General features: G+C 43.2%; 5 protein-coding genes and 3 non-coding genes across 9 annotated transcripts; 6 read left to right on the top strand and 2 right to left on the bottom strand.

Annotated features, from left to right (window-relative positions):
* Positions 1-56: 56 nt before the first annotated feature.
* Positions 57-128, top strand: Trnaw-cca. The gene has a single exon. It is a non-coding gene; the product is annotated as a tRNA-Trp (tRNA).
* A 427-nt stretch (positions 129-555) lies between these two features.
* Positions 556-626, top strand: Trnag-gcc. The gene has a single exon. It is a non-coding gene; the product is annotated as a tRNA-Gly (tRNA).
* A 395-nt stretch (positions 627-1,021) lies between these two features.
* On the bottom strand, positions 1,022-1,093 carry Trnaw-cca. Its single transcript has one exon. It is a non-coding gene; the product is annotated as a tRNA-Trp (tRNA).
* A 306-nt stretch (positions 1,094-1,399) lies between these two features.
* LOC108051325 (heterogeneous nuclear ribonucleoprotein U) lies at positions 1,400-8,511 on the top strand. 2 transcript variants are annotated; one of them, XM_017133401.2, is made up of 10 exons: positions 1,400-1,828; positions 1,998-2,750; positions 3,446-4,297; positions 4,366-4,844; positions 4,906-5,034; positions 6,220-6,391; positions 6,945-7,816; positions 7,875-8,046; positions 8,112-8,182; positions 8,243-8,511. In XM_017133401.2, the coding sequence occupies exons 1-10, from the start codon at positions 1,687-1,689 to the stop codon at positions 8,402-8,404; spliced, it is 3,804 nt and encodes a 1,267-aa protein (XP_016988890.1). In that variant the 5' UTR covers positions 1,400-1,686; the 3' UTR covers positions 8,405-8,511. The 2 variants fall into 2 exon arrangements, with proteins under 2 accessions (XP_016988890.1, XP_016988889.1); XM_017133400.2 differs by having other exon boundaries at positions 8,240-8,511.
* Positions 8,512-9,499: 988 nt separating this feature from the next.
* Positions 9,500-11,734, top strand: LOC108051342 (serine palmitoyltransferase 1). The gene is made up of 6 exons (XM_017133432.2): positions 9,500-9,567; positions 9,797-9,869; positions 9,937-10,436; positions 10,491-10,818; positions 10,875-11,240; positions 11,303-11,734. Exons 2-6 carry the CDS (start codon positions 9,822-9,824, stop codon positions 11,465-11,467), a joined length of 1,407 nt encoding a protein of 468 aa, XP_016988921.1. The 5' UTR covers positions 9,500-9,567; positions 9,797-9,821; the 3' UTR covers positions 11,468-11,734.
* A 692-nt stretch (positions 11,735-12,426) lies between these two features.
* LOC108051333 (1,4-alpha-glucan-branching enzyme) lies at positions 12,427-18,125 on the top strand. The gene is made up of 4 exons (XM_017133411.2): positions 12,427-12,602; positions 13,456-13,625; positions 13,687-14,627; positions 17,110-18,125. The coding sequence occupies exons 1-4, from the start codon at positions 12,523-12,525 to the stop codon at positions 17,974-17,976; spliced, it is 2,058 nt and encodes a 685-aa protein (XP_016988900.1). The 5' UTR covers positions 12,427-12,522; the 3' UTR covers positions 17,977-18,125.
* An 88-nt stretch (positions 18,126-18,213) lies between these two features.
* On the bottom strand, positions 18,214-19,011 carry LOC108051300 (ficolin-1-like). Its single transcript, XM_017133358.1, has 2 exons — positions 18,425-19,011; positions 18,214-18,364 (listed from the first exon to the last, which is right to left on the bottom strand). The coding sequence occupies exons 1-2, from the start codon at positions 19,009-19,011 to the stop codon at positions 18,214-18,216; spliced, it is 738 nt and encodes a 245-aa protein (XP_016988847.1).
* Positions 19,012-19,937: 926 nt separating this feature from the next.
* LOC108051301 lies at positions 19,938-20,632 on the top strand. The gene is made up of 3 exons (XM_017133359.1): positions 19,938-19,964; positions 20,048-20,206; positions 20,276-20,632. Exons 1-3 carry the CDS (start codon positions 19,938-19,940, stop codon positions 20,630-20,632), a joined length of 543 nt encoding a protein of 180 aa, XP_016988848.1.
* The last annotated feature ends 955 nt before the right edge of the window (positions 20,633-21,587 follow it).

Below are 21,587 nucleotides of genomic sequence, written 5' to 3'. Positions count from 1 at the left end.
TAAATTTTCCTCTGATTTTAATTTTTCTAGAAAATGAATCACCCTCCCCGCATCAAGACTCCGTGGCGCAACGGTAGCGCGTCCGACTCCAGATCGGAAGGTTGCGTGTTCAAATCACGTCGGGGTCATAATCATTTTTATAGAATCGCGATTAAAATTTAATTTTTGTAGTCACACACACAATAAAAACGCTAATTACAAGTGGTTTTTTTTTGTAAACTATTTTGTCTTAAATTAACTCACAAGCAAAAGATCATTTTATTGGGAAAAAAATTTAATTAATTTTGTAGGAATGAAATTCAATACAAATACAAATTCCGATTTTTATCAGGTTGGTTTAAAAGGAAATAACAAAACTTGTTTATTTATGGAATAGGTTTTCTTGTCAAAATATGCCTAATACAAACACCTTATGATCATCAGAAAGTAAAGTCGATATTAACATTTTAGTCTATCTTGTTTTTAAAGGTGTAATTTTAAACGTAGCCGCTGTTAGATCGTTTGTGATGGTGTAGTCACCGAACCAAAAATTACGTTTGGACACATTTTCCATAAGCATCGGTGGTTCAGTGGTAGAATGCTCGCCTGCCACGCGGGCGGCCCGGGTTCGATTCCCGGCCGATGCAAACTTTTTTTACTTCTATGATTGATCATCGAGGCATCCATATCGGCGTATACCATTATACCATTACCAATTATAAATTGGTTTTAATCTTCAAAATTTTATTCGTTTTGAATATTGTTGCAAAACGGCAACAAATTTAATTTAAATGTATGGGTTTTGTTTTGGTTGCCCTTTTCTTGGCGGCTTACCAGAATGTCTTGCATCTACTCGATCGAAATTAAGATATGTATTTGCTCACTTTCAGCTCACCAACTAGTTCCTCTAAATTATAGCTAACATTGGGGTCGGGACGGCACCTTTTAGTAGGGTTCCAAATAACTACTTCGTGGTTTTATTGAGTTATAAGTGCAAAAAAATCCTAAATAGGCTTTTAATTAAAAAAAAACTTCCTTTGCTTGACCCCGACGTGATTTGAACACGCAACCTTCCGATCTGGAGTCGGACGCGCTACCGTTGCGCCACGGAGTCGTTGTTAGAATGCGCGCCCAAAGGTCAACAAGGACTAAGTCTCTCAAACGTCATGTGATTTAGGTTTCGTTAATATTAATAATGGAAAGGGGCAATCTTTAGCCTCTCGCTTAAATTATAAAGTTAGTTTTAAGCAATTTTAATAGGACTTTGACTAAAATATGTTTAAATATTTTCAGAAATGCACATGCAGATGCGCAAAATACATAGCGCCATCTTGCGTTGAATTTTGCGCTCTGGTATCGATAGCCAGGCGAGCACATGTATCGAACCGCTGCATGCAGCCCTGCGTTTTCTTAATCGCAGCCAACTTCACTTCAACGCGTTCGGTGTATAAGATTTCGGGGCCATTTATTTATTCGCAACGAATGCGAATGTAAAAGCGAATTCGGTGATTTAATTGTGCGCGCACGGTGCTAGCAAACATTGCGACTTGACTTTGGATACATTTTTAGCGCGAGTGCCATTTGCCGAGAGCGCGATTTGTCGCTTAATACCCAGCTCTTTTTTTTCGCATCGCCAGCTTTTCAGCGGTGCGTTGGTGTGAGTGAGCGTGTGTTTTTCTACCGCCAATCCAGAGTTGAAGCGGAAAAATGGATGTGGCGAAGCTGGAGAAGATGAAGGTGGTAGACCTGCGCAACGAGCTCCAGTCGCGTGGCCTGGACACCAAGGGAGTCAAAGCAGTGCTCATCGAGCGCCTGAGGGCCCATGTGGAAGGAGGAGCCGGCGACGGAGGTGAGTTTGTGTGTATGCGTCATTTGTGCGCCTGTTTGTGTCTGTGTGTGCGAGTGGCTTGCCGCGTCTAACGTCTATGTGTGTGTGTGAGCGTGTAACTCAGCGTAAATTAGTTGTAAGTTCTCCTTATATAATGGCCAGTTCTTACCTTACAATTTCCCTCCTCCAGAGAATGCGCCGGTCACACCAAGCCGCAGACAGCGCCGCACGCGTTCCATGTCCCGCTCCCCTTCGCCCGTGCAAGCTGCTCCGGTAGCCGCAGAGCCAGTGCTAGACACCCTGGAAGAGGAGGAGCAGCCGGTCACGGAGGATAAGCCGGCGCCAGAAAAGGAACAGGAACCGGAACCAGAGCCCAGTGTACAGGAGGAACCTGAACCAATAGAGGAGACAGAGGAGACATCCACAAACCAGGCGGAAAATGAGGAACCGCAATCGCTGGCTGAGGAGTCTGATGAAAAATCAGATTCAGAAGACAAGGAGGAAACAGTGGAACAGAAAGACCCTGCCTCCGCACCACAAGATGAAGTGGTCGATGAACCCATGGAGGAAGACCATGACTCTGGCCCAGAGGAACAGGAGCAGACGCAGGCGGACGAGCCAAAGGAGGAGAAGCAAGAGAAAAACGCTGTTGCCGAGCATCAGTCAAATGGCGATAGCCAGAAAATGGACGTCGACGATGAGGAGTCGGCTGCCCCGAAAGCAGAGGAGAATGTAGAAACCGCTGCCAAGTCGGATGAACAGCTCCAGGAGCGACGCAAGCGCTCACACAGTCGTTCACGCTCCCGCTCGCGTAGTGGTTCCCGCTCCCCCAAGCATCGCAGTAGTGTGAGCGACAAGCGCGACTCAAAGTCGGCCGCTGAGGAGCGCACCGTTCCAGAGGACGAGCCCACCATCGAGGAAAACAAAGTTGGACTGAGCTGGCGTAAGTTTTAATATAAATCCAAATATAAAAACGCCTTTGGAAAAACTAAGGCTTAAATTAAATTCTATACAAATTGTCGCGAAACTGTCTAATTTGTATTGTTTTGTATACTTCTATAATTTACGTTAACACACATAGAATTCTTATTTTTGGATCACATAGTTTTTGTGGTGATATATATTTTTTTATATTGACGTAAAATTATTAGGTATAATTTAAACGTTTTTGTCAACATCAAAAGCGTTTGATTAGTTATTTTGTGTTGAATCATGAACTTACTTCGCACTTCTATAATTTACGTTAACCCACATAGAATTCTTATTTTTGGATCACATAGTTTTTGTGGTGATATATATTTTTTTATATTGACGTAAAATTATTAGGTATAATTTAAACGTTTTTGTCAACATCAAAAGCGTTTGATTAGTTATTTTGTGTTGAATCATGAACTTACTTCGCAGCTTAGAAACCAGATCAGTGTCCAATGTAAATAATATGTTCTTAATTATTTCACGTGAGATCACTTTGGATGAGCCAAATTTAGTTATTTTACATCAAGCTCAGTTTAATCTCGAGCGATTTATCGCACAATAGCCTATTCTTTCGCACAATATGTTCGATTTGTCATTATTCATGTTTATTTTAAAGCACCCAAAGTTTATTGAAACTAAAATTGTTTTGCATCTCTATTTTAGTGGATTCTGACCTGCATTTGCGCATTGATCCCACTACTTTTGCCTCGGCTAAACCTTTGTCATCGGAGATTTACTCCCTGATTTGGTCTGGAGCTCGAACGAACTTTGGAGTGCGCGAGGGCAAAGTGTGCTTTGAGGTGCGCCTGTCAGAGGAGTCCCTGCCGGATAACTCGCACTACTTCCGGGATGAGCCCCATGTGCGAGGCTTCCGCGTGGGTTTTTCTTTGCCACAGAGCTCCCTCCTGCTTGGCGAGGCAGAACATTCATTTGGCTACTGCGAGACTGGACGAAAAGCCAATCAGGGCGAGTTTTCCGACTACGGCAAACCTTACAAGCTGGATGACGTGATTGGCTGTTATTTAAATCTGGAGAGCGAGCCATGCATCATTAATTACACTCTGAACGGCGAGGATCTCGGTGTCGCTTTCGAGTTTGAAAAGAGCATACTCGGCGAGGAGGGAGCCCTGTTCCCGCACATTGTAACCAAGGGCTACGAATACTCGGTAAATTTTTCAGACTCCGAGCAGTTGTTGGTTAATGCCGAGAGGCCAACGCGCAAGCGCCGCAAGCCTCGCAAAGACGAGGACAAGGACAAGGACGACGACAAGGATGACAACGATGGCGAGAAGTGGAAGGTCTTGGACGAAGCCACAGCCGACGACGATGAGGTTGAGAAAAAGGAAGAAGATAGCAAGGCGTCTTCGGATAAGGACGAAGAAGAAGGCGAGAAGCCCGAGAAAGCAAAAGAATCTGAGTCGGAGCCAAAAGCAGAGCCAGACGCAGAAGCCGAAGCTGAGGCTTCTTCTGAAGCTGCTAAGCCGGAACCAGAAGCTAAAGAGTCTTCGGAAACTGGTACGTATTGGTTAAATTATAACACTTTCAACATAAATCTGCAATTATCGCGTTTTCTTTTTCCCCAGCTGAGGCGTCTACTGAAGCTACCGGAGAAGGGGAAGCTGTAGCCAATGGCGATGCGTCCGAAGAAAAGGCCAACGATAAAAAGCCAGTTGAGGAAAAGAAGTCGTCGGCCGACAATGATGAAGAAGACGAGGACGGCCCGTCACCCAACAAGCGAGTTAAGACCGATGGGGATTCTGAGAAAGCAGAGTCTGAGAAGGAAAAAGAAAAGTCACAGACCGAGGATGAATATGAGGATGTTGTGCCCGAGCCAAGAGATACGGCGGCGCTGTTGGAAGGCTATGTACTGATAGGCCTAGTGCCTGTCGAACAGCTGGTTTCCGGCCCACAACGCGCCGGCTCTCGAAAGGAGTGCGAGGTCATTCTTTTGGTTGGATTGCCCGGAGCAGGAAAGACCCACTGGGCCCTTAAACATGTGGCTGAGAACGCTGACAAGCGATACGAGCTGATTGGACCCGATTCATTCATTTCTAAGATGACAGTGCGTTAATTTGCATTTAAGACTATCAATTATAAACTAATCTCATCCGACCCCCTTGCAGATCGATGGAGCCTCCCGAAAGACTGTGCACAAAGGCCGCTGGGACAAGGTGTACGAGATATGCTTGAACAGCCTGGCAGCTTTGGAAGATATTGCCATGAAGCGGCGTCGCAATTTCATACTTGACCAGGTAAAACATAAACAAATGACTTACACACACCCGAAACAAAACACCAGTCCACAAACACACAAGATAACACAATGAACGAACGATAACCAAACACCAAACGAAACAAGCGAGAATTATACGTTGATGATGTCTTTGGCGCCCGGCCATCACACTGGGGCTCAGATCCCCTCGGGAATGGGGGGATCCACCAACAGGGGTGCAACTCAGTTGCTCTACATTTTTTTGTTGTGTACATTTGAGTATGAATTATATTGCTCATTGCTCGAACCGTAGAGATCCCAAGTGCCCCAAAGGGGTGCCAACTCGCTTAGTCGGCAGGCAGGTATGTCCTAACTGTAAGTCGATCCGATAATTAGAGTACTTAAGTTAAAGGCAGTAAGTATTGATGGCATACCCGTAAGCTTAAGTTTTAGGTGCAGGTGCAACAGTTGACGGGGCAGTTAAGAGGGCATTGTAAGAGAAGTGGGGATGGATGTGGAATGAATATGGCATTGGAGAAAGATGAGTGAGTGAAATGGAATGGAATGGAGGGAAGTGAAGTGAAGGAGGAGCGAGCGGCATGGAAGCCACTGTAAGTAGACAAACACAAATCCGATCGACGAGTCGTTCGCCTACAATCTAATCACATATACGTATTAGTACCTACTATCTCTACTCTCTATCTCTCTCTAAATGCCAACTATCTCATATATATGTATGTGTATCTACAGAGAGCAATGCGATGCTTCATCCTACAGCCAGCAGCACAGCCAACCACGACTACTTTTACCCCATTGTACATTCTATTATCCTTATGCAAAGTATTAAGTCAACTGTTGTTAGAAGTGGCCGGGTTAACCCGAGCCCTCTAGGTATTATGTTGGTGTGCGCACCCCTTCCGTAAGACCCCTCCCTGGCGGAGTGCGGGTGAGAAGTGGAAGTGGGTGTCCCGCCGTGCCACAGGTATGTGTTAGCTTGTAAGCGCAGAACCCGGGCTCCACGCGAGTTGGGCTCGGCAGGAAGGAGTACGTTTTCCCGGGGTCTGCAACCGAGCCGAATCATCAACGTGTTTCTCAAATGGCTTGCTATCCGTTCGACGACTATCCCAACAACAACCAAACCAATCCAACCAAACTACAACTGGCAGACAATATCTGAACCCAATTCAACAAAACACCAACCAACCGATCAACTGTATTCTTGTAGACCAATGTTTATGCCTCGGCCCAGCGACGTAAAATGAAGGGTTTTAACGACTTCAAGCGCATTGCGGTTGTTTGCATACCCAGCGAAGATGAATTGAAACGTCGCATCGCCGAAAAAGAGGAAAAGGGAAATGCTTTTACAGTTAAAGAATCAACAATTAATAACTTACGAGGTAAATATTGTCCACCACACCAAAGCAACGAATTGAAAAATATCAAGAATAATGTACGATCGTATAACTTATGTTCTACCTATCTAAATAAGGAGACATTCTTGTAAAAAAGAAAACATTATAAAAAGTTATGTAAAGTACTTAGTTTTTAAGCAGCTGCACTTTATGTATCTGTACTTAATTGTAACTATAAGCCTTTAAAAATATCTCATAATTTAATGATTTTAATTTCCATTATTCATTAATATTTATTATATAAACACCCACAAGTCCTCTTGGCAACTGGAACGTATAAGGTCTCACTGGCATTTGATTTATAAATGTTAAACGGATAACCATCGATTGTTGTATGCTTCTTTAAAGTATATATTTTTTTCGTTCACCGTTCTGAAAAATTCAAAATATTATTCCTTACGCGCCCAGTTGCCGACACTTGACCTGACCCGTCCTTACTCCCATTCTCCCTCTATAATAATTCCTAATGTATAATGATAACGATCGAATTTTTCTATCGGGCAACCTTATTTATGATGCACTCGCAATCTTTTTCCAGCCAACTTCACACTTCCCTCGCTGGAGTTTGGCTGGTTTGATGACATAAACTACACGGAGCTAACTGGAGACGAGGCCAAGAGCGAGGTCAAGAAGTACAACGAGAAAGGCAAGAAGGCCATCGATGCGGATAGGTCGCGGGACAAAAGGTCCCGGGGAGGCCGTGACAACTATCGCCGTGATGACCGGAACCGGAATCGATACAACGATGACCGTCGACGCGACTACGGCGGCCAGCGGCACGAAAGTCGGTGGAGCGATTCGAGACGTGGAGGCGGCGGCGGTGGTGGCGGAGGCGGCGGCGGCTACTCTAGCAATAGTGGAGGTGGAGGAGGCGGCAGCCGTGGGTACGACAATCGCCGCAGCTACATCAGCGGAAGCGGTGGCCAGCAGAATTGGGCGCAGAACAGCCGCAGGAGCGGCTACGATGATCGCGGTTACGGTGGCGGCGGAAGCGGTAGTCGTGGCTACGACAATCGTAACCGTGGCTACGCAGCTGGCAGCGGAGGCGGTGGCGGCGGTGGTAGTGGCGGTGGTCAGCAAAACTGGATGCAGAACAACCGCAGAAGCGGGTATGACGATCGCGGTTACGGGAGCTCGCGAGACTACCGCGATAGAGACCGCGGCAATGACCGCAGTCGAATGGGAAGCAACGACCGCAACAGGGGCAGTAGCCAGAGCAGCTATCGCTCGGGAGGCGGTACTCATCAACAACGGGATTTTCGGCCTGGCCACCGCGACACCAAAGAAGATAGTCGCGGTGGCTATGAGCGGTCAGCTGGTCAATCGCTGCCCAAGTACGGCAATAACTCTGCTGCCGGCGGAGGCTACGATCAGTACAAGCAGGCGGGTGGAACACCCGGCGGAGGCAAGGTAAGTGTGCAGGACTTTTTCGATATGCGACAGTTACTTAACCGAAACCTTTTTCCAGGCCTCTCTCAGCGGCAAATGGAGCACCTACACGCAACACCATCAGCAGCAACAGACGGCGCAGCATCAGCAAACGGGTGTCTGGCAGACTCAGCAGCAGTCACAACAGTACCAGCAGCCGCAGCAAACGGCGGCGGGCCAGCAACAATACTGGGCCTATAATCAAGTGCAGGGTAAGTACGGCATTGTGTGAATTCTTGGGTTGCAAGATCTAAAGTATTTGATGGTTTACCAACAGGTTATGGCAACCAACAGGCCTGGCAGAGCGCCGATCCGCAGCAGCAACAGCAATGGATGTCCTGGTGGCAGGTAAGCAAGTCGTCTCGAATCGGAAAACGGAAACTAAAGAGCTCCTTTTTCTTCCAGCAACAGCAGCAGGGCTCTGGCGGAGCAGCGGCCGGAAATGCCAGTGGCGGAGCGAGCGTCAATGTCGGAGGCGCCGGTGGGAATAATGATGGCGGTTCCTCCAATCATTATTGGTCTCAATATTCGTACTCCACACAGTCCAATGCGGGCGGCGACAAGAAGTAGAATGCATTCTCTGCACCCCTGTTCCACCTGCCCAGACCCCTACATTGTCGCGGAAGGAGTAAACCACAAATCTGAACTAAACTTTATAAAATAGTTTTAAAAGATTAACAAACAGTAAAAACAAAATTAACTTAGTTTAGCCAGTTTTAGGCGTATGGCCGTTTGGGCTAGTCCAAACCAAACCACTACGAGGGCTAACCCTCAATCAAAATTCTTTCCTAACACGCAGAAGCATTGTATACCATGAAGACGAGCTATTTCATTATAAATTGAACCTTCATTAATGTTTCGTTTTTCATTTTCCATAAAGCATTTTCCCTTTGACGGTGGCAAAGCAAATAAAAGAAACTCGGTCTTTAATCTGACACTACGTATCTAGGCAGTACAACTTGTTTTAACGTTTTATTATGATTATTGTTTTATTTTTTACAATCAACGCAAACAATTGAAAGGAAAGCATTAGAGAAGAAACATTAACAAATAAATCTATACATTGAAAAAATTAAACAAATGAAGTTTGATTGTGGGAGGTATGGGTGGATACACAGTACAAAATAAGAGCAAAACAAATTCCTAAAAAAGATTTCCAACACATAAAATAAAATGTGTATGTAAACCATCATACTTGGGTACATTTTTAACAGAATGTTATTTAATAACAAACTTATAACCTTTGGAATTTGAATGTATGATCAAGAATATGTATATGTTCTTTATACAAGCTGGTTTTGCCTATTACATTAGTTGATTTACCTTTTAGTCTAAAAGTAATGTTAATTTGAATTAGAATCTCCACCATCACGAAATGTGAAAATATTTTCATTCAAAATATTTACATGGATCAAAATAATCCGCTGCTGTTTGTTCTTTCTAGTGGTGATAATTTCGAATGATAAGCAGAATTAACCGAAAAATTAATGGCTACCTTTTGAGTGTGTGTGAGAGCTTTTAGGCTACCACTTAAAAATTCTAAAAAAATTGGAGAACTGTTTAAATTGAAGACTTTTTTTTGGAAAAAATTAACTCCAAAACAAAAGCAGCTATAAAAAAAGAAATAAATTAATTTTTAGTAACGCCGTTGGTATTTTTTAGTACATTATATTTGTCAGCTGTTTCGGCGTATTTTTGTATCACGCCTTTTAAAAAGTAAACCTAATTTTTTGGTAAGTGCTCGTTCTGCATAAAAATTAAAAGCAAGATAAAAACAGTTTAGGGATGGGTTTCAATTTATCTACCTGTGTACTAATACTTTATGTCAGAATACACACCCAATTCCAAAGAATTTCATACCGTATGGTCGCCTAGGTGTAATTGGTTTCCAGTAAATGGCGATAAGGCAGCGTCGCCTGCATGACACATACTTTAAAGGTATTTTCAATTGATTTTCCACAGAAAGGGCACGGAACCGAATCCCGAAATGGTGGCCATACAATTGTTTAACGAAATCGGAAGCATTTTCCGAAACGTAAGTTTTGATTTGTATTTTAAACGGCATTTCAGTTGACCTATTGAATTTTGTGTTCTTGCGATAGACCCCTACGTTTGCCCTCGTTTTGGAGACACTGCTGGTGATAACTGTGATCTGGCTGCTGCTCCATAGGCGCGGCGGAGGTCGTCGACGCCGACTGACCAAGGAGGAGGAGGACCAGATCATCGCCGACTTCGAACCAGAGCCCTTGGTGGGGGACACCGATCCCGATCACCCGCTGCTGCGCACCCGCATCGTCCAGTCCAAGGTGGGCAAGCAGATCAGGGTCGATGGACACGACTGCTTGAATCTGGGCTCCCACAACTACCTGGGCTTCCTCGAGGACCAGGAGATTCTGGACGAGGCCTGTAAGTCCCTACGCAAGTACGGTGTGGGATCGTGCGGACCTAGAGGCTTCTATGGCACCATGGACGTGCACCTGGATCTTGAGGATCGTATTGCCAAGTTTATGGGCCTGGAAGAGGCTATTGTGTATTCCTACGGCTTTTCGACAGTGGCCAGTGCCATTCCGGCTTACGCCAAACGTGGAGACATTATTTTTGTGTAAGGCTATTATCCTTGTTCTGAATTGTGGTGCCTAAGATTCGATTTTTGCAGGGACGAGGCTGTCAATTTTGCCATACAGAAGGGCCTAGATGCCTCGCGGAGCACCATCGCGTTCTTCAAGCACAACGACGTTGAGGATCTGGAGCGCCTGCTGATTGAAATGGAGAAGCGGGACCAGAAGAACCCCAAGAAGGCGTTGAAGACACGCCGCTTCCTTGTCGCTGAGGGCATCTATATGAACACCGGCGAGATTTGCCCGCTGCCCGAGTTGGTGGCCCTGCGCCAGAAGTACAAGCTGCGACTGTTCCTCGACGAGAGCATATCTTTTGGCACATTGGGACAAGGCGGCCACGGAGTTACTGAGCACTTTAATGTCGATGTAAGGTATTATCTTTACAGGCTATCAAAAATGTAAATTTGTTACTTATCTTTTAGCGTGATGAGATCGATCTGATTTCGGCAGGAATGGAGGGATCCATGGCCACCATTGGTGGCTTCTGCGTGGGCTCGCACTTCATAGCCGAGCACCAGCGTCTCTCTGGTCTGGGATACATATTCTCGGCCTCCCTGCCGCCCATGCTCACCCAGGCGGCCATTTCCGCCTTGGATCGCTTCGAACGAGAACCAAAGATCTTTGAGCAACTGCAGTCCAAAGCTAAGACGCTGCATCAAAAGTTTTCGCAATTCAGCAAGCTGACCCTGCGCGGGAATGAATTGTCGCCCGTGAAGCATTTGTATTTGGCCCAAGCCGCCGAGAACTTTGATAAGGAACTTAAACTGCTCACCGAGTTGGCCGATAAGGTATTGGTTGCTCCCTTAATTGTAGTTAGGAAAACATCGTACATTTCCTCTATTTTTTACAGTGCATTGCTCGAGGCGTAGCCGTGGTGCAGGCTGCCTACTTGCAGAACAGGGAACGCCAACCGGTCCGTCCAAGTATTCGCATTGCTGTCAACCGATTGCTGGAGGATGCGGACATAGCCACCGCGTTTGAGGTTATCGAGAGTGTTTCCAACGCCGTCCTTTAATTTTTTGTTTCGGAAGGAGTCGGATTTAAGACAAAGGCCTTACTGTTATAATTAATGGCCTAACTTTTGGCTCTAACCTTTTTCCAATCATTTATTTATATCCAGTTCAGTATAAAATATTTAAGCAAAACTATTGATGGCCTTGCACAACTATTTGTTCCTGAGTTGTATTACCTTTAAATAAACACATTAAATCTAGGAAAATTCCAAAGATTACAAGTTTCAGATAAGGCTGGTTAAATAAAACTTTTAAGGTTACTTGGTACATATGTAGGTGTTTCCTATCGCTTCGAAATCACGAATTTAAATTTCTGATAATGGAGCTACAATGTGAGTCAACATTTATGATAATTTTTATAAGAACCAATTACTGTGGACCAGATTAAATAACAAAGGCAGTGTTCGGAAGTGGTTTAAAAACTTTAACACTTGAGATATTCACCCAACAACGGGGGTTTTAGATGAATTCTTTAAATATTTTTTTTTAAATGTAGGTTAATCATCTGTTATAAGCAAATACTTATCGATTTGGCTTAGGAAAATATTAAAAGTAAAATGGTCCCCTTAGCGACCGTATCCCAATTAATCTGTAATAATCATAACCCTTCGACTTTCAAAATGATGTATTCGTTCCTCCAATGAACTTGACTGCGACGACCCCAAATCATGATGCTGTGCTCATAACGCTCCGATGCCGGTTCAGGCGCTAAAAGCGATCGAAGATCGGCAATCAGCGGCAATTGGGCGTATACGTACTATGTACCCAGGTGCTATCAGTGCGGGTACGCAACATTTGGCGACAAAAACATGCAATTACAGCGGTCGCCTTCCATTTGTTTTGTTGTTTACATACGCGAATGGCAGGCGCAAAGGCGAAAGTTGCAAAACCAGCTGATCCGTGGGAAAGCTCCCGTTACCCGGCGAGCTTTTGAGTTGGACTGCAGCTGATAGTTAAGCACAGTTGTCAGCCAACAGGCAAACCAGCAGCGCCTTCGTCTCCGTTTCTTTTCATCTGTTGCCCACCGAGAATCTTCTCGGGCTATTCCTTATCCGCCATGGTCGAGGTTAAGGACATCGAGAAGCTGTTCGAGACTGACGGCTATCTGAGGCCGTTCGAGCACGAGATCCGACGCCGGTAAGTAGAGATCCATTTTCCAGGTGCCACCAAGCCAAACAGCACATCATGTAACCCAACCCAAGGTTGGCGCCGGCTTTATGCGCTCTATGCTGATAAGCGACTACGGCGTAACCGTAACCCATGCTGCACAGCCGTATCAGCTTCTGGCCGGAGTCGGCCCACCTCGCCACCCGGTGACATGCAGTTGGAAAACTGCGTTCGCAATGTCGAATGAAGGTCGCCGGTGTTTGTTGCCCTCTGTGTGTGTGTCAGTTGGCTGGTGTTCGTGTGTGTTTTCTAAAACAATTCTTTGAGGAAGTGTTCGCAGCGTGCTACCGGCGTGTTTGGAGCATGGATCTCTTGGCCTTGATGGCCTATTCCGCGTTGACCAAATTGTGTCGGCGCCATTTCTATTTTTGCATCGCTGCAAATCTAAACTTTTCTGCTGCTCTTCCGCTTTTACGAATTTTGTTTTGATTTCTTTTCTGGGCGGAAAACATTGGGTTGGGAAGATTTTTGTTTTTGTACTCTTGCTTTTGATTCCTAATGAATTTGAGTTCAAAACTTTTATACTGTGTATAAAAGAGTGTATTAAAACATTTTTAAATGTTAAGAAGACTTTTGGTTTGTGAAACGGTGCTCAATCTAAGATTTTTCAATTTAATTTTTTTTAATTTAAAAATTTAAATTTGTACACTGGTCAGATTTTTTACGTTTCCTATTAAACGCTCTAGCCCTTTTTTTGGCATTTTATGAATGAATGTGTATAAATCCTAAAATACCTATAGAGTAATGTTCTTTCAAAGAAGATATGTATATACTTTAATGTAATGTTGGTGCTATTTAACCAATCTAATCATTCCTTTCGTAGACATGGCGTACTCCAGGACTGGTTGAGCAAGATAAACCAGAGCGAAGGTGGAATGGAGGAGTTCTCGCAGGCCTACAAACACTATGGCCTCCATTTCCAGCCGGATAATTCGGTGATTGCGCGCGAGTGGGCACCTGGAGCCAAAGATGTATATCTTACGGGTGATTTCAGTAAGTCTTCTACTATTTAGACTCCATACACAAAGTGTAACCGACTGCCTTAACCCCACAGACAACTGGCACTGGGAGTCGCACCCGTTTAAAAAACTCGACTTTGGCAAGTGGGAGCTCCACCTGCCCCCAAACGAGGACGGTAGTCCGGCCATCAAGCACATGAGTGAAATCAAGGTGATCATTCGTAACCATTCCGGTCAGTTGTTGGACCGCCTGTCGCCCTGGGCAAAGTATGTGGTGCAACCGCCCAAGTCGGCCAACCAGGGGGTCAACTACAAGCAGTACGTGTGGGAGCCGCCGTCCTACGAGCGCTACCAGCGCCAACATCCGCGTCCAGCCAGGCCCAAGTCGTTGAGAATCTACGAGTGTCACGTGGGCATCGCCTCCCAGGAACCGCGGGTCGGAAGCTACGACGAGTTCGCCGATCGCATCGTGCCACGGATCAAGCGACAGGGCTACAACTGCATCCAGGTGATGGCCATCATGGAGCACGCCTATTACGCTAGCTTTGGCTACCAAGTGACCAGTTTCTACGCGGCATCCAGCCGATTTGGCAACCCGGAGCAGCTCAAGCGCATGATCGATGTGGCTCACTCGCACGGTCTCTTCGTTCTCCTGGATGTGGTCCATTCGCACGCCTCCAAGAACGTACAGGACGGTCTGAACCAGTTCGACGGCACCAACAGTTGCTTCTTCCACGACGGAGCCCGCGGCGAGCACTCGCTGTGGGACAGTCGACTCTTCAACTACGTTGAGTACGAGGTGCTGCGGTTCCTGCTATCCAACCTGCGTTGGTGGCACGACGAGTACAACTTCGACGGCTATCGCTTCGACGGCGTCACCTCTATGCTGTATCACTCCCGGGGAATCGGTGAGGGCTTCAGCGGCGACTACAACGAGTACTTTGGCTTGAACGTCGACACGGACGCCCTCAATTATTTGGGCCTGGCTAATCATATGCTGCACACACTAGACCCGAAGATTATCACGATTGCGGAGGTAAGTGGAACACTAGTTTTATGATTTGAGTGCTTTTATTTAAAACGAGGACGGAAGCTAACTTCGGCAAGCCGAAGTTTTAATACCCTTGCAGACTTTGCCGAAATTGCTAAAACTGAAAAAGTAGCCAAAGGAATAAGGTATACATAAATAAACTAGATTTTCATCGTTTAATGTCAATTGCTTTTATACTGCAAAAATGTCATATAAAAATAAAAAAAAAGGGATACTTTCGCAGCCTTTAACTATTTTTCCTACGGAAGCTATAAGAAATAGACGTCCGATCGGCAAGCGCTTTTACCCTAATCAAGATATGCGTAAATAAATAAGACTTGGAAAAATTTATGTCAGTAGCTTACACACTACGCGAAAAATTCAGAAAATCATCAAATTTGGACCGATTTCACCCTGTTGTTCCTATGGGAGCTGTAGGATATAGACGTCCGATCGTCACGTGCTTTTATCATAATCAAGGTATGCATAAAAAAATACGATTTGGAAAGATTCATGTCAATTGCTTATATACTGTGCGAAATATCCTAAAAATCATTAAATTTTAACCGATTTCACCCTATTGTTCCTATGGGAGCTATAGGATATAGACGTCCGATCGCCAAGCGCTTTTACCCTGATCAAGGTATGCATAAAAAAATAAGATTTGGAAAGATTTATGTTAATAGCTTTTACACTGCACAAAATATCTTCCATTCTTGAAAGTTATATCCGATTGTTCCTATGGGAGCTATAGGATATAGACGTCCGATCAGCACGCGCTTTTACCCTGATCAAGGTATGCATAAAAAAATACGATTTGGAAAAATTCATGTCAATAGCTTTTACACTGCGCGAAATATCATCAATCTTTGCTAGATATATCCGATTGTTCCTATGGGAGCTATAGGATATAGACGTCCGATCGGGGCGATTTTCAAACTTGATCTGCGTACACATGTTTTAGGACGCGTGTGAAAGTTTCAGATCGCTAGCTTTTAAACTGAGCTCACAAACGGTATTGAAACAGACGGACAGACGGACAGACGGACAGACGGACAGACGGACATGGCTATATCGACTCCCCTATTGATCCTGATCAAGAATATATATACTTTATGGGGTCGGAAACGTCTCCTTCACTGCGTTACAAACTTCTGACCAAAATTATAATACCCTCTGCAAGGGTATAAAAAGATTAGCTATACGTAATTAATTTAATTTTTAAATAGCGGATGTAGTATGTACTTGTCTGATTGGCAGCAACTTTTACCCTGAGCAAGGTGTACATAAATAAATTAGATAAATTGCATAGTTTCATGCCAATAGCTTTTATACTGCAAAATTGTCATATACAAATAGGGAAAAAAGGGATATTTTCGCAGCCTTTAACAATTTTTCCTACGGAAGCTATACGATATAGACGTCCAATCGGCAAGCGCTTTTACCCTGATCAAGGTATGCGTAAATAAATAAGACTTGGAAAAATGTGTGTCAATAGCTTATACACTGCGCGAAATATTCTAAAAAACATGAAATTTTGACCGATTTCACCGTATTGTTCCTATGGGAGCTATAGGATATAGACGTCCGATCAGCACGCGCTTTTACCTTGATGAATGAATGCATAAAAAAATACGATTTGAAAAAATGTACAGCAATAGCTTTTACACATCGCGAAATATTCTGAAAAGCATAAAATTTGGACCGATTTTACCCTATTGTTCCAATGGGAGCTATAGGATATAGACGTCCGATCGTCACGCGCTTTTACCCTGATCAAGGTACGCATAAAAAAATAAGATTTGGAAAGATTTATGTCAATAGCTTTTACACTGCGCGAAATATCCTAAAAATCATTAAATTTTAACCGATTTTACCCTATTGTTCCTATGGGAGCTATAGGATATAGACGTCCGATCGCCACGCGCTTTTACCCTGATCAAGGTATGCATAAAAAAATACGATTTGTAAAGATTAATGTCAATAGCTTTTACACTGCGCGAAATATCATAAATTCTTGCAAGATATATCCAATTGTTCCTATGGGAGCTATAGGATATAGACGTCCGATCGGGGCGATTTTCAAACTTGATCTGCGTACACATGTTTTAAGACGATTGTGAAAGTTTCAGATCGCTAGCTTTTAAACTGAGCTCGCAAACGGTATTGAAACAGACGGACAGACGGACAGACGGACAGACGGACAGACGGACAGACGGACAGACGGACAGACGGACATGGCTATATCGACTCCCCTATTGATCCTGATCAAGAATATATATACTTTATGGGGTCGGAAACGTCTCCTTCACTGCGTTACAAACTTCTGACCAAAATTATAATACCCTCTGCAAGGGTATAAAAATTTAAAAGGGATCCAAAAGGAAAAAATATAGTATTTTTTCGGAGTATGTTCAATATATCTGCCATTTTATGATCCCTGGAGATTGAAACCCAAGATAGTAACGATTTTCTTTGTTTCGCCTAGGATGTATCCGGAATGCCCACCTTGTGTCGTCCCGTTTCGGAGGGCGGCATCGGATTCGACTACCGCCTGGGAATGGCCATTCCAGACAAGTGGATCGAGCTTTTGAAAGAGCAGAGTGACGACGAGTGGGACATGGGCAACTTGGTGCATACGCTGACCAACCGTCGCTGGATGGAGAGCACTGTGGCGTACGCAGAGTCCCACGACCAGGCGCTGGTGGGGGACAAGACGTGCGCCTTCTGGCTGATGGACAAGGAGATGTATACGCACATGTCGACAGTTTCTGACTCCTCGGTGATTATCGATCGAGGAATAGCGCTGCACAAGATGATCCGCCTGATCACGCACGCCCTGGGAGGCGAGGCGTACCTTAACTTCATGGGCAACGAGTTTGGACATCCCGAATGGCTAGACTTTCCGCGCGTGGGCAACAACGACTCGTATCACTATGCTCGCCGCCAGTGGAATCTAGTGGACGACAATCTGCTGAAGTACAAGTACCTCAACGAGTTTGATCGGGCGATGAACGAGGCCGAGGAGCGCTACGGATGGCTGCATTCCGGACCCGCCTGGGTCAGCTGGAAACATCAGGGCGACAAGATCATCGCTTTTGAGCGCGCCGGCCTGGTCTTCGTCTTCAACTTCCATCCCCAACAAAGTTTCACCGGCTACCGCGTGGGCACGAACTGGGCCGGCACTTATCAGGCAGTGCTCTCCTCGGACGATCCTCTCTTCGGCGGCCACAACCGGATCGATGCCAACTGCAAGCATCCCTCTAATCCGGAGGGTTATGCCGGTCGCAGTAACTTTATCGAGGTCTACACGCCATCGCGCACGGTCGTTGTCTATGCCCGCGTCAGCGATTAGCTTCTGGTCGAGATCTACACGGACCGGGTCCCTAAAATTTTTAATGCCTAAAACGAATTTCACATATAGTCATAGTGTTTGTTAATGTTACGAATCGGAAAGCCATTATTGAAATATATGCTCATTGAGGTATAGTTTTCTAACATCAATTGTTTTGTATTATTGTTCTTCGTAGTAAATAAAATACAATTCCTTAACGTATGTCCACTGATACATACAAAATTGGGAAGCAAACTTTTAGGCTGAGGGCGTATTTATCTTAAGACGAATTCTCATTTCCACAAAGGTTAGTGATTCTTTGTGGGCGTTCTTGGTCCAGGTACCCCAATGAATACCATAACCTTCTTTTTTAAACTCTCCAACTTTAAAGTAAAATGCATTGAGGGAACTGTAATTTCAAGTCATTAAATTAGAACTGTTTACTTAATTTTGTATTTAATAAGTTTACCTGATTCCACATTTATCGTACCACCAACCACCGCCGTACTTTTGTGCGCAATTTATATCAGATTTGTCGTTATCACGATCAAACGTGCTGAACTGTTTTCCTATATTGTAAATTAGGGCGTGTCCGGCTGGACTTTCTTTATATTGGCCAAACATGTCGGTAAGCGGATACGATTCTTCTTCGGATCCAATCTTGAAATTGGAGTAATGCGCGGAGGTGGTATTTCCAAAAACGTCGCCAATTCTAATATTAAGTTCGTATTGACCTGCATCAGTCAGTCGATGTAATTTCTCAAGCCCGAGGAAAAACTCTCCTTTTACATCTCCGAATCCGTTCTTATAGTCCTCCCACGTCCGATTGAAGTCCTGAGATCCATCTATACGCCTTTGAATGGTCATCCAGCCATCTTCATCGCATGGAACTTCAAAGTATGTTATTCCGGGTAATTTTATTTTGTAAATGCCTCTTGGACTGCTGCTGGGACATCTGTCTGATCCATTACAGGTCAATAGTTGGTCGGTTACATCGGTTAGCTCCTCATGCGCATGCGATACGCGACTTTCCAAGTCCTTAATAGTTTGCGCCATGGTATTCAATAAGTCATCTTTGTCCTTGTGCTGTTTATTTTGTGTATTGATTTGGTTATTTTTTTAAATCTTACTTAATCCGCCAGTCGTTATCAATTACCGTTTTCTGCCACTGTACAAGTTGATCGCCAATGTTCGTCATACAATCATTATCGCAATTAAAAATAATTTTTGAATTTATTATGTTTGCACAGGTAGGAGGTAGGACCTCTAAAACCAAAAAATGCAGGAAAATCACAAAAAATCCCGATTTCATTATGTTGAACGTGCCAGGCACTAAACCAAATTAATGAAAAATGAGGATGGCATGGTATTTATATAGTATTAGACAGTGTTCCCGAAATCATGGAACTTAAAGTCTGTTCAGCAGTGAAGCCGAAATTATGCGGAAATTCTAACATTTCATCACCCAGGAAACAGGGGCAAGGTTGCATGAGAGATCATAGCTAATGTCATCTATTGTTGATATGGAGTCGACCCAAAAACAAATGTATACATAAGTCATACAATTTATAGAGGAACTTATAAAGAACTATGTACATACATATGTATATAAATTTCTGCTACATTAAGTGTGTCAATGGTAGTGAAGCTGAATTTATTAGGAAATTCCAACATTCCACGTCATCTTGTGATAACTAGATTATGTACAAATTTTATATGTAAGTTTGCTTCGGACATTTAATCTATTTGTTTGTGATAAGAATCACATTTTTAAAACCCGACTTGTGTAAGCCAACTGCAAACGCCAGTTTGTAAATATAAAACGGGTTGTCATTTAATCAGTCATGTTGAACAAATGTATGTCTAATAAATGCCTATAAATTACATTATATAAAATTATTTATTAATTGATACAATTAAAACTACATTAGACACCAGATATGTGGTCTGAAAGGGGCACAAATGTCGCATTTCTGGAAAACATGCGTTCCGATGCTCTTGTCTTGTTGGTTAGTTACCTTTCCCTGAGGGTCGTGAGTATAAGTACATAATTTTGTTGGTTTTTAAAAACAAATTTCATTACGTTTCTCAGATATGTGACCCCTCCGTGGTATACAAAATGAAGAACATTGAATGTACGACAGTGCCCGGGTACTCTGCGAATGCTTCGTGCTATTTAAAGGCCCTCAATTGGAACAAAGCTGTGGCTCAAATGGACGTGGACCTCGTGAAGCCTTTGTATAATATCTCAGTAAGCTCAGCTGAAATGGGGTACCACCCTCACATACATTCTTATATTTATCATGAAGCCTTTCTTTAGGTGCGAATTCAGCTCTTCAAAAGGGACTACAGCAACAAGTTCCAGCCGTTTCTTATAGATGTGACCGTAAATGTCTGCGATTTGTTTTCAAGGCGAAGTTTTATGGCATATGGGTTAATTGTTCTCAAAGTTACAAAGAGATTTTCAAATTTTAATCATAGCTGTCCTTATGATGGTCATTTATTTGCACGCGACGCATATCTCGACGAATCGTTTATTCCAAACTTTTGGCCATTGGGTCTCTACAAAATAAACATCAGTATAATGGAAAACTACTTAAGGCCTCCAAATGGAAATGTCGGGGTTATCGTTTGGTATGTACAGTCTATGGAGCCAATCAAAAGGAAGAAAAATTAGAATAGTTTTTAGATCCTTACCAAATCTGTCGTTGGTATTCACTTCATAGCAAATATAATAATTAACTTCATAAAAGTATTAAAAACATTTGTATATCTTAAAAACAACGAAGTAATAATTTGTTTTATTTATTCTTCCGAATATTACATTCGGAGCTATATGACAATGATCAAGAATTAATATACTTCATAATTCCTCAGGTAGACAGGAAAACAGATCGACACGTCTTTGATACCAATTACATATCATGAATATAAATAATCAGTTCTGATCGCCTGCCAAAGGAACAAATGATTAAATGTGGTTCACTTACATTATGTTTACAAATTAGGAACCTTTTTTCCATTATAACAAACGTTGAAATCTTCGAGTTATTCCGTCGTCATAATCCAATTTAGGTTTTTAATATTATTTACCTGCTGTCAAAAAAGGAAACCAACAAGAAAAAATTACGAATTTTATTGCTTTAAATTTTTAAAATTGTATTTTATTGTTTATAATAAATATATATATGTATACGTAAAGTAATATTAGCTTTAGAATTTGTATCATACATAATGTAGGCTACATGAGTTGCTTAATTGTTTGCTTTTTTGCTTTGTTATTATTTAAAGTATATCTTACAGAAGTGCAACTCATTTTTGCTTATTTGTCTTAGATTACATAATTTTATATATTTTGAATCATTGTCTTCCATCAATTTAAGTTATTTTAGGCTTAACCTAGCTTCGCTTAGCTTAGTGTGTTGTTGTTGTGTTCTCGGGTTGTTGGTTTCGCAAGAATCTTTTAAAAAAATGCTTTAGTCTCTATTCAACTTAGAGTAATGTTAGGTCAGTGCTATGCTTGAATTCCTATTTGTATATGAATGGCATAACAAAATTGCAAATAAAATATATAATATATATAGGTATGTAAAGAATATACAACATGTTAAAAGAAATTATAAGGACGAGGG

The sequence above is a fragment of the Drosophila rhopaloa genome, unplaced genomic scaffold, assembly GCF_018152115.1.
Source record: "Drosophila rhopaloa isolate 14029-0021.01 unplaced genomic scaffold, ASM1815211v1 contig_115, whole genome shotgun sequence".
NCBI lineage: Eukaryota > Metazoa > Arthropoda > Insecta > Diptera > Drosophilidae > Drosophila > Drosophila rhopaloa.
This window is presented reverse-complemented; position numbering and strand designations above follow the sequence as displayed.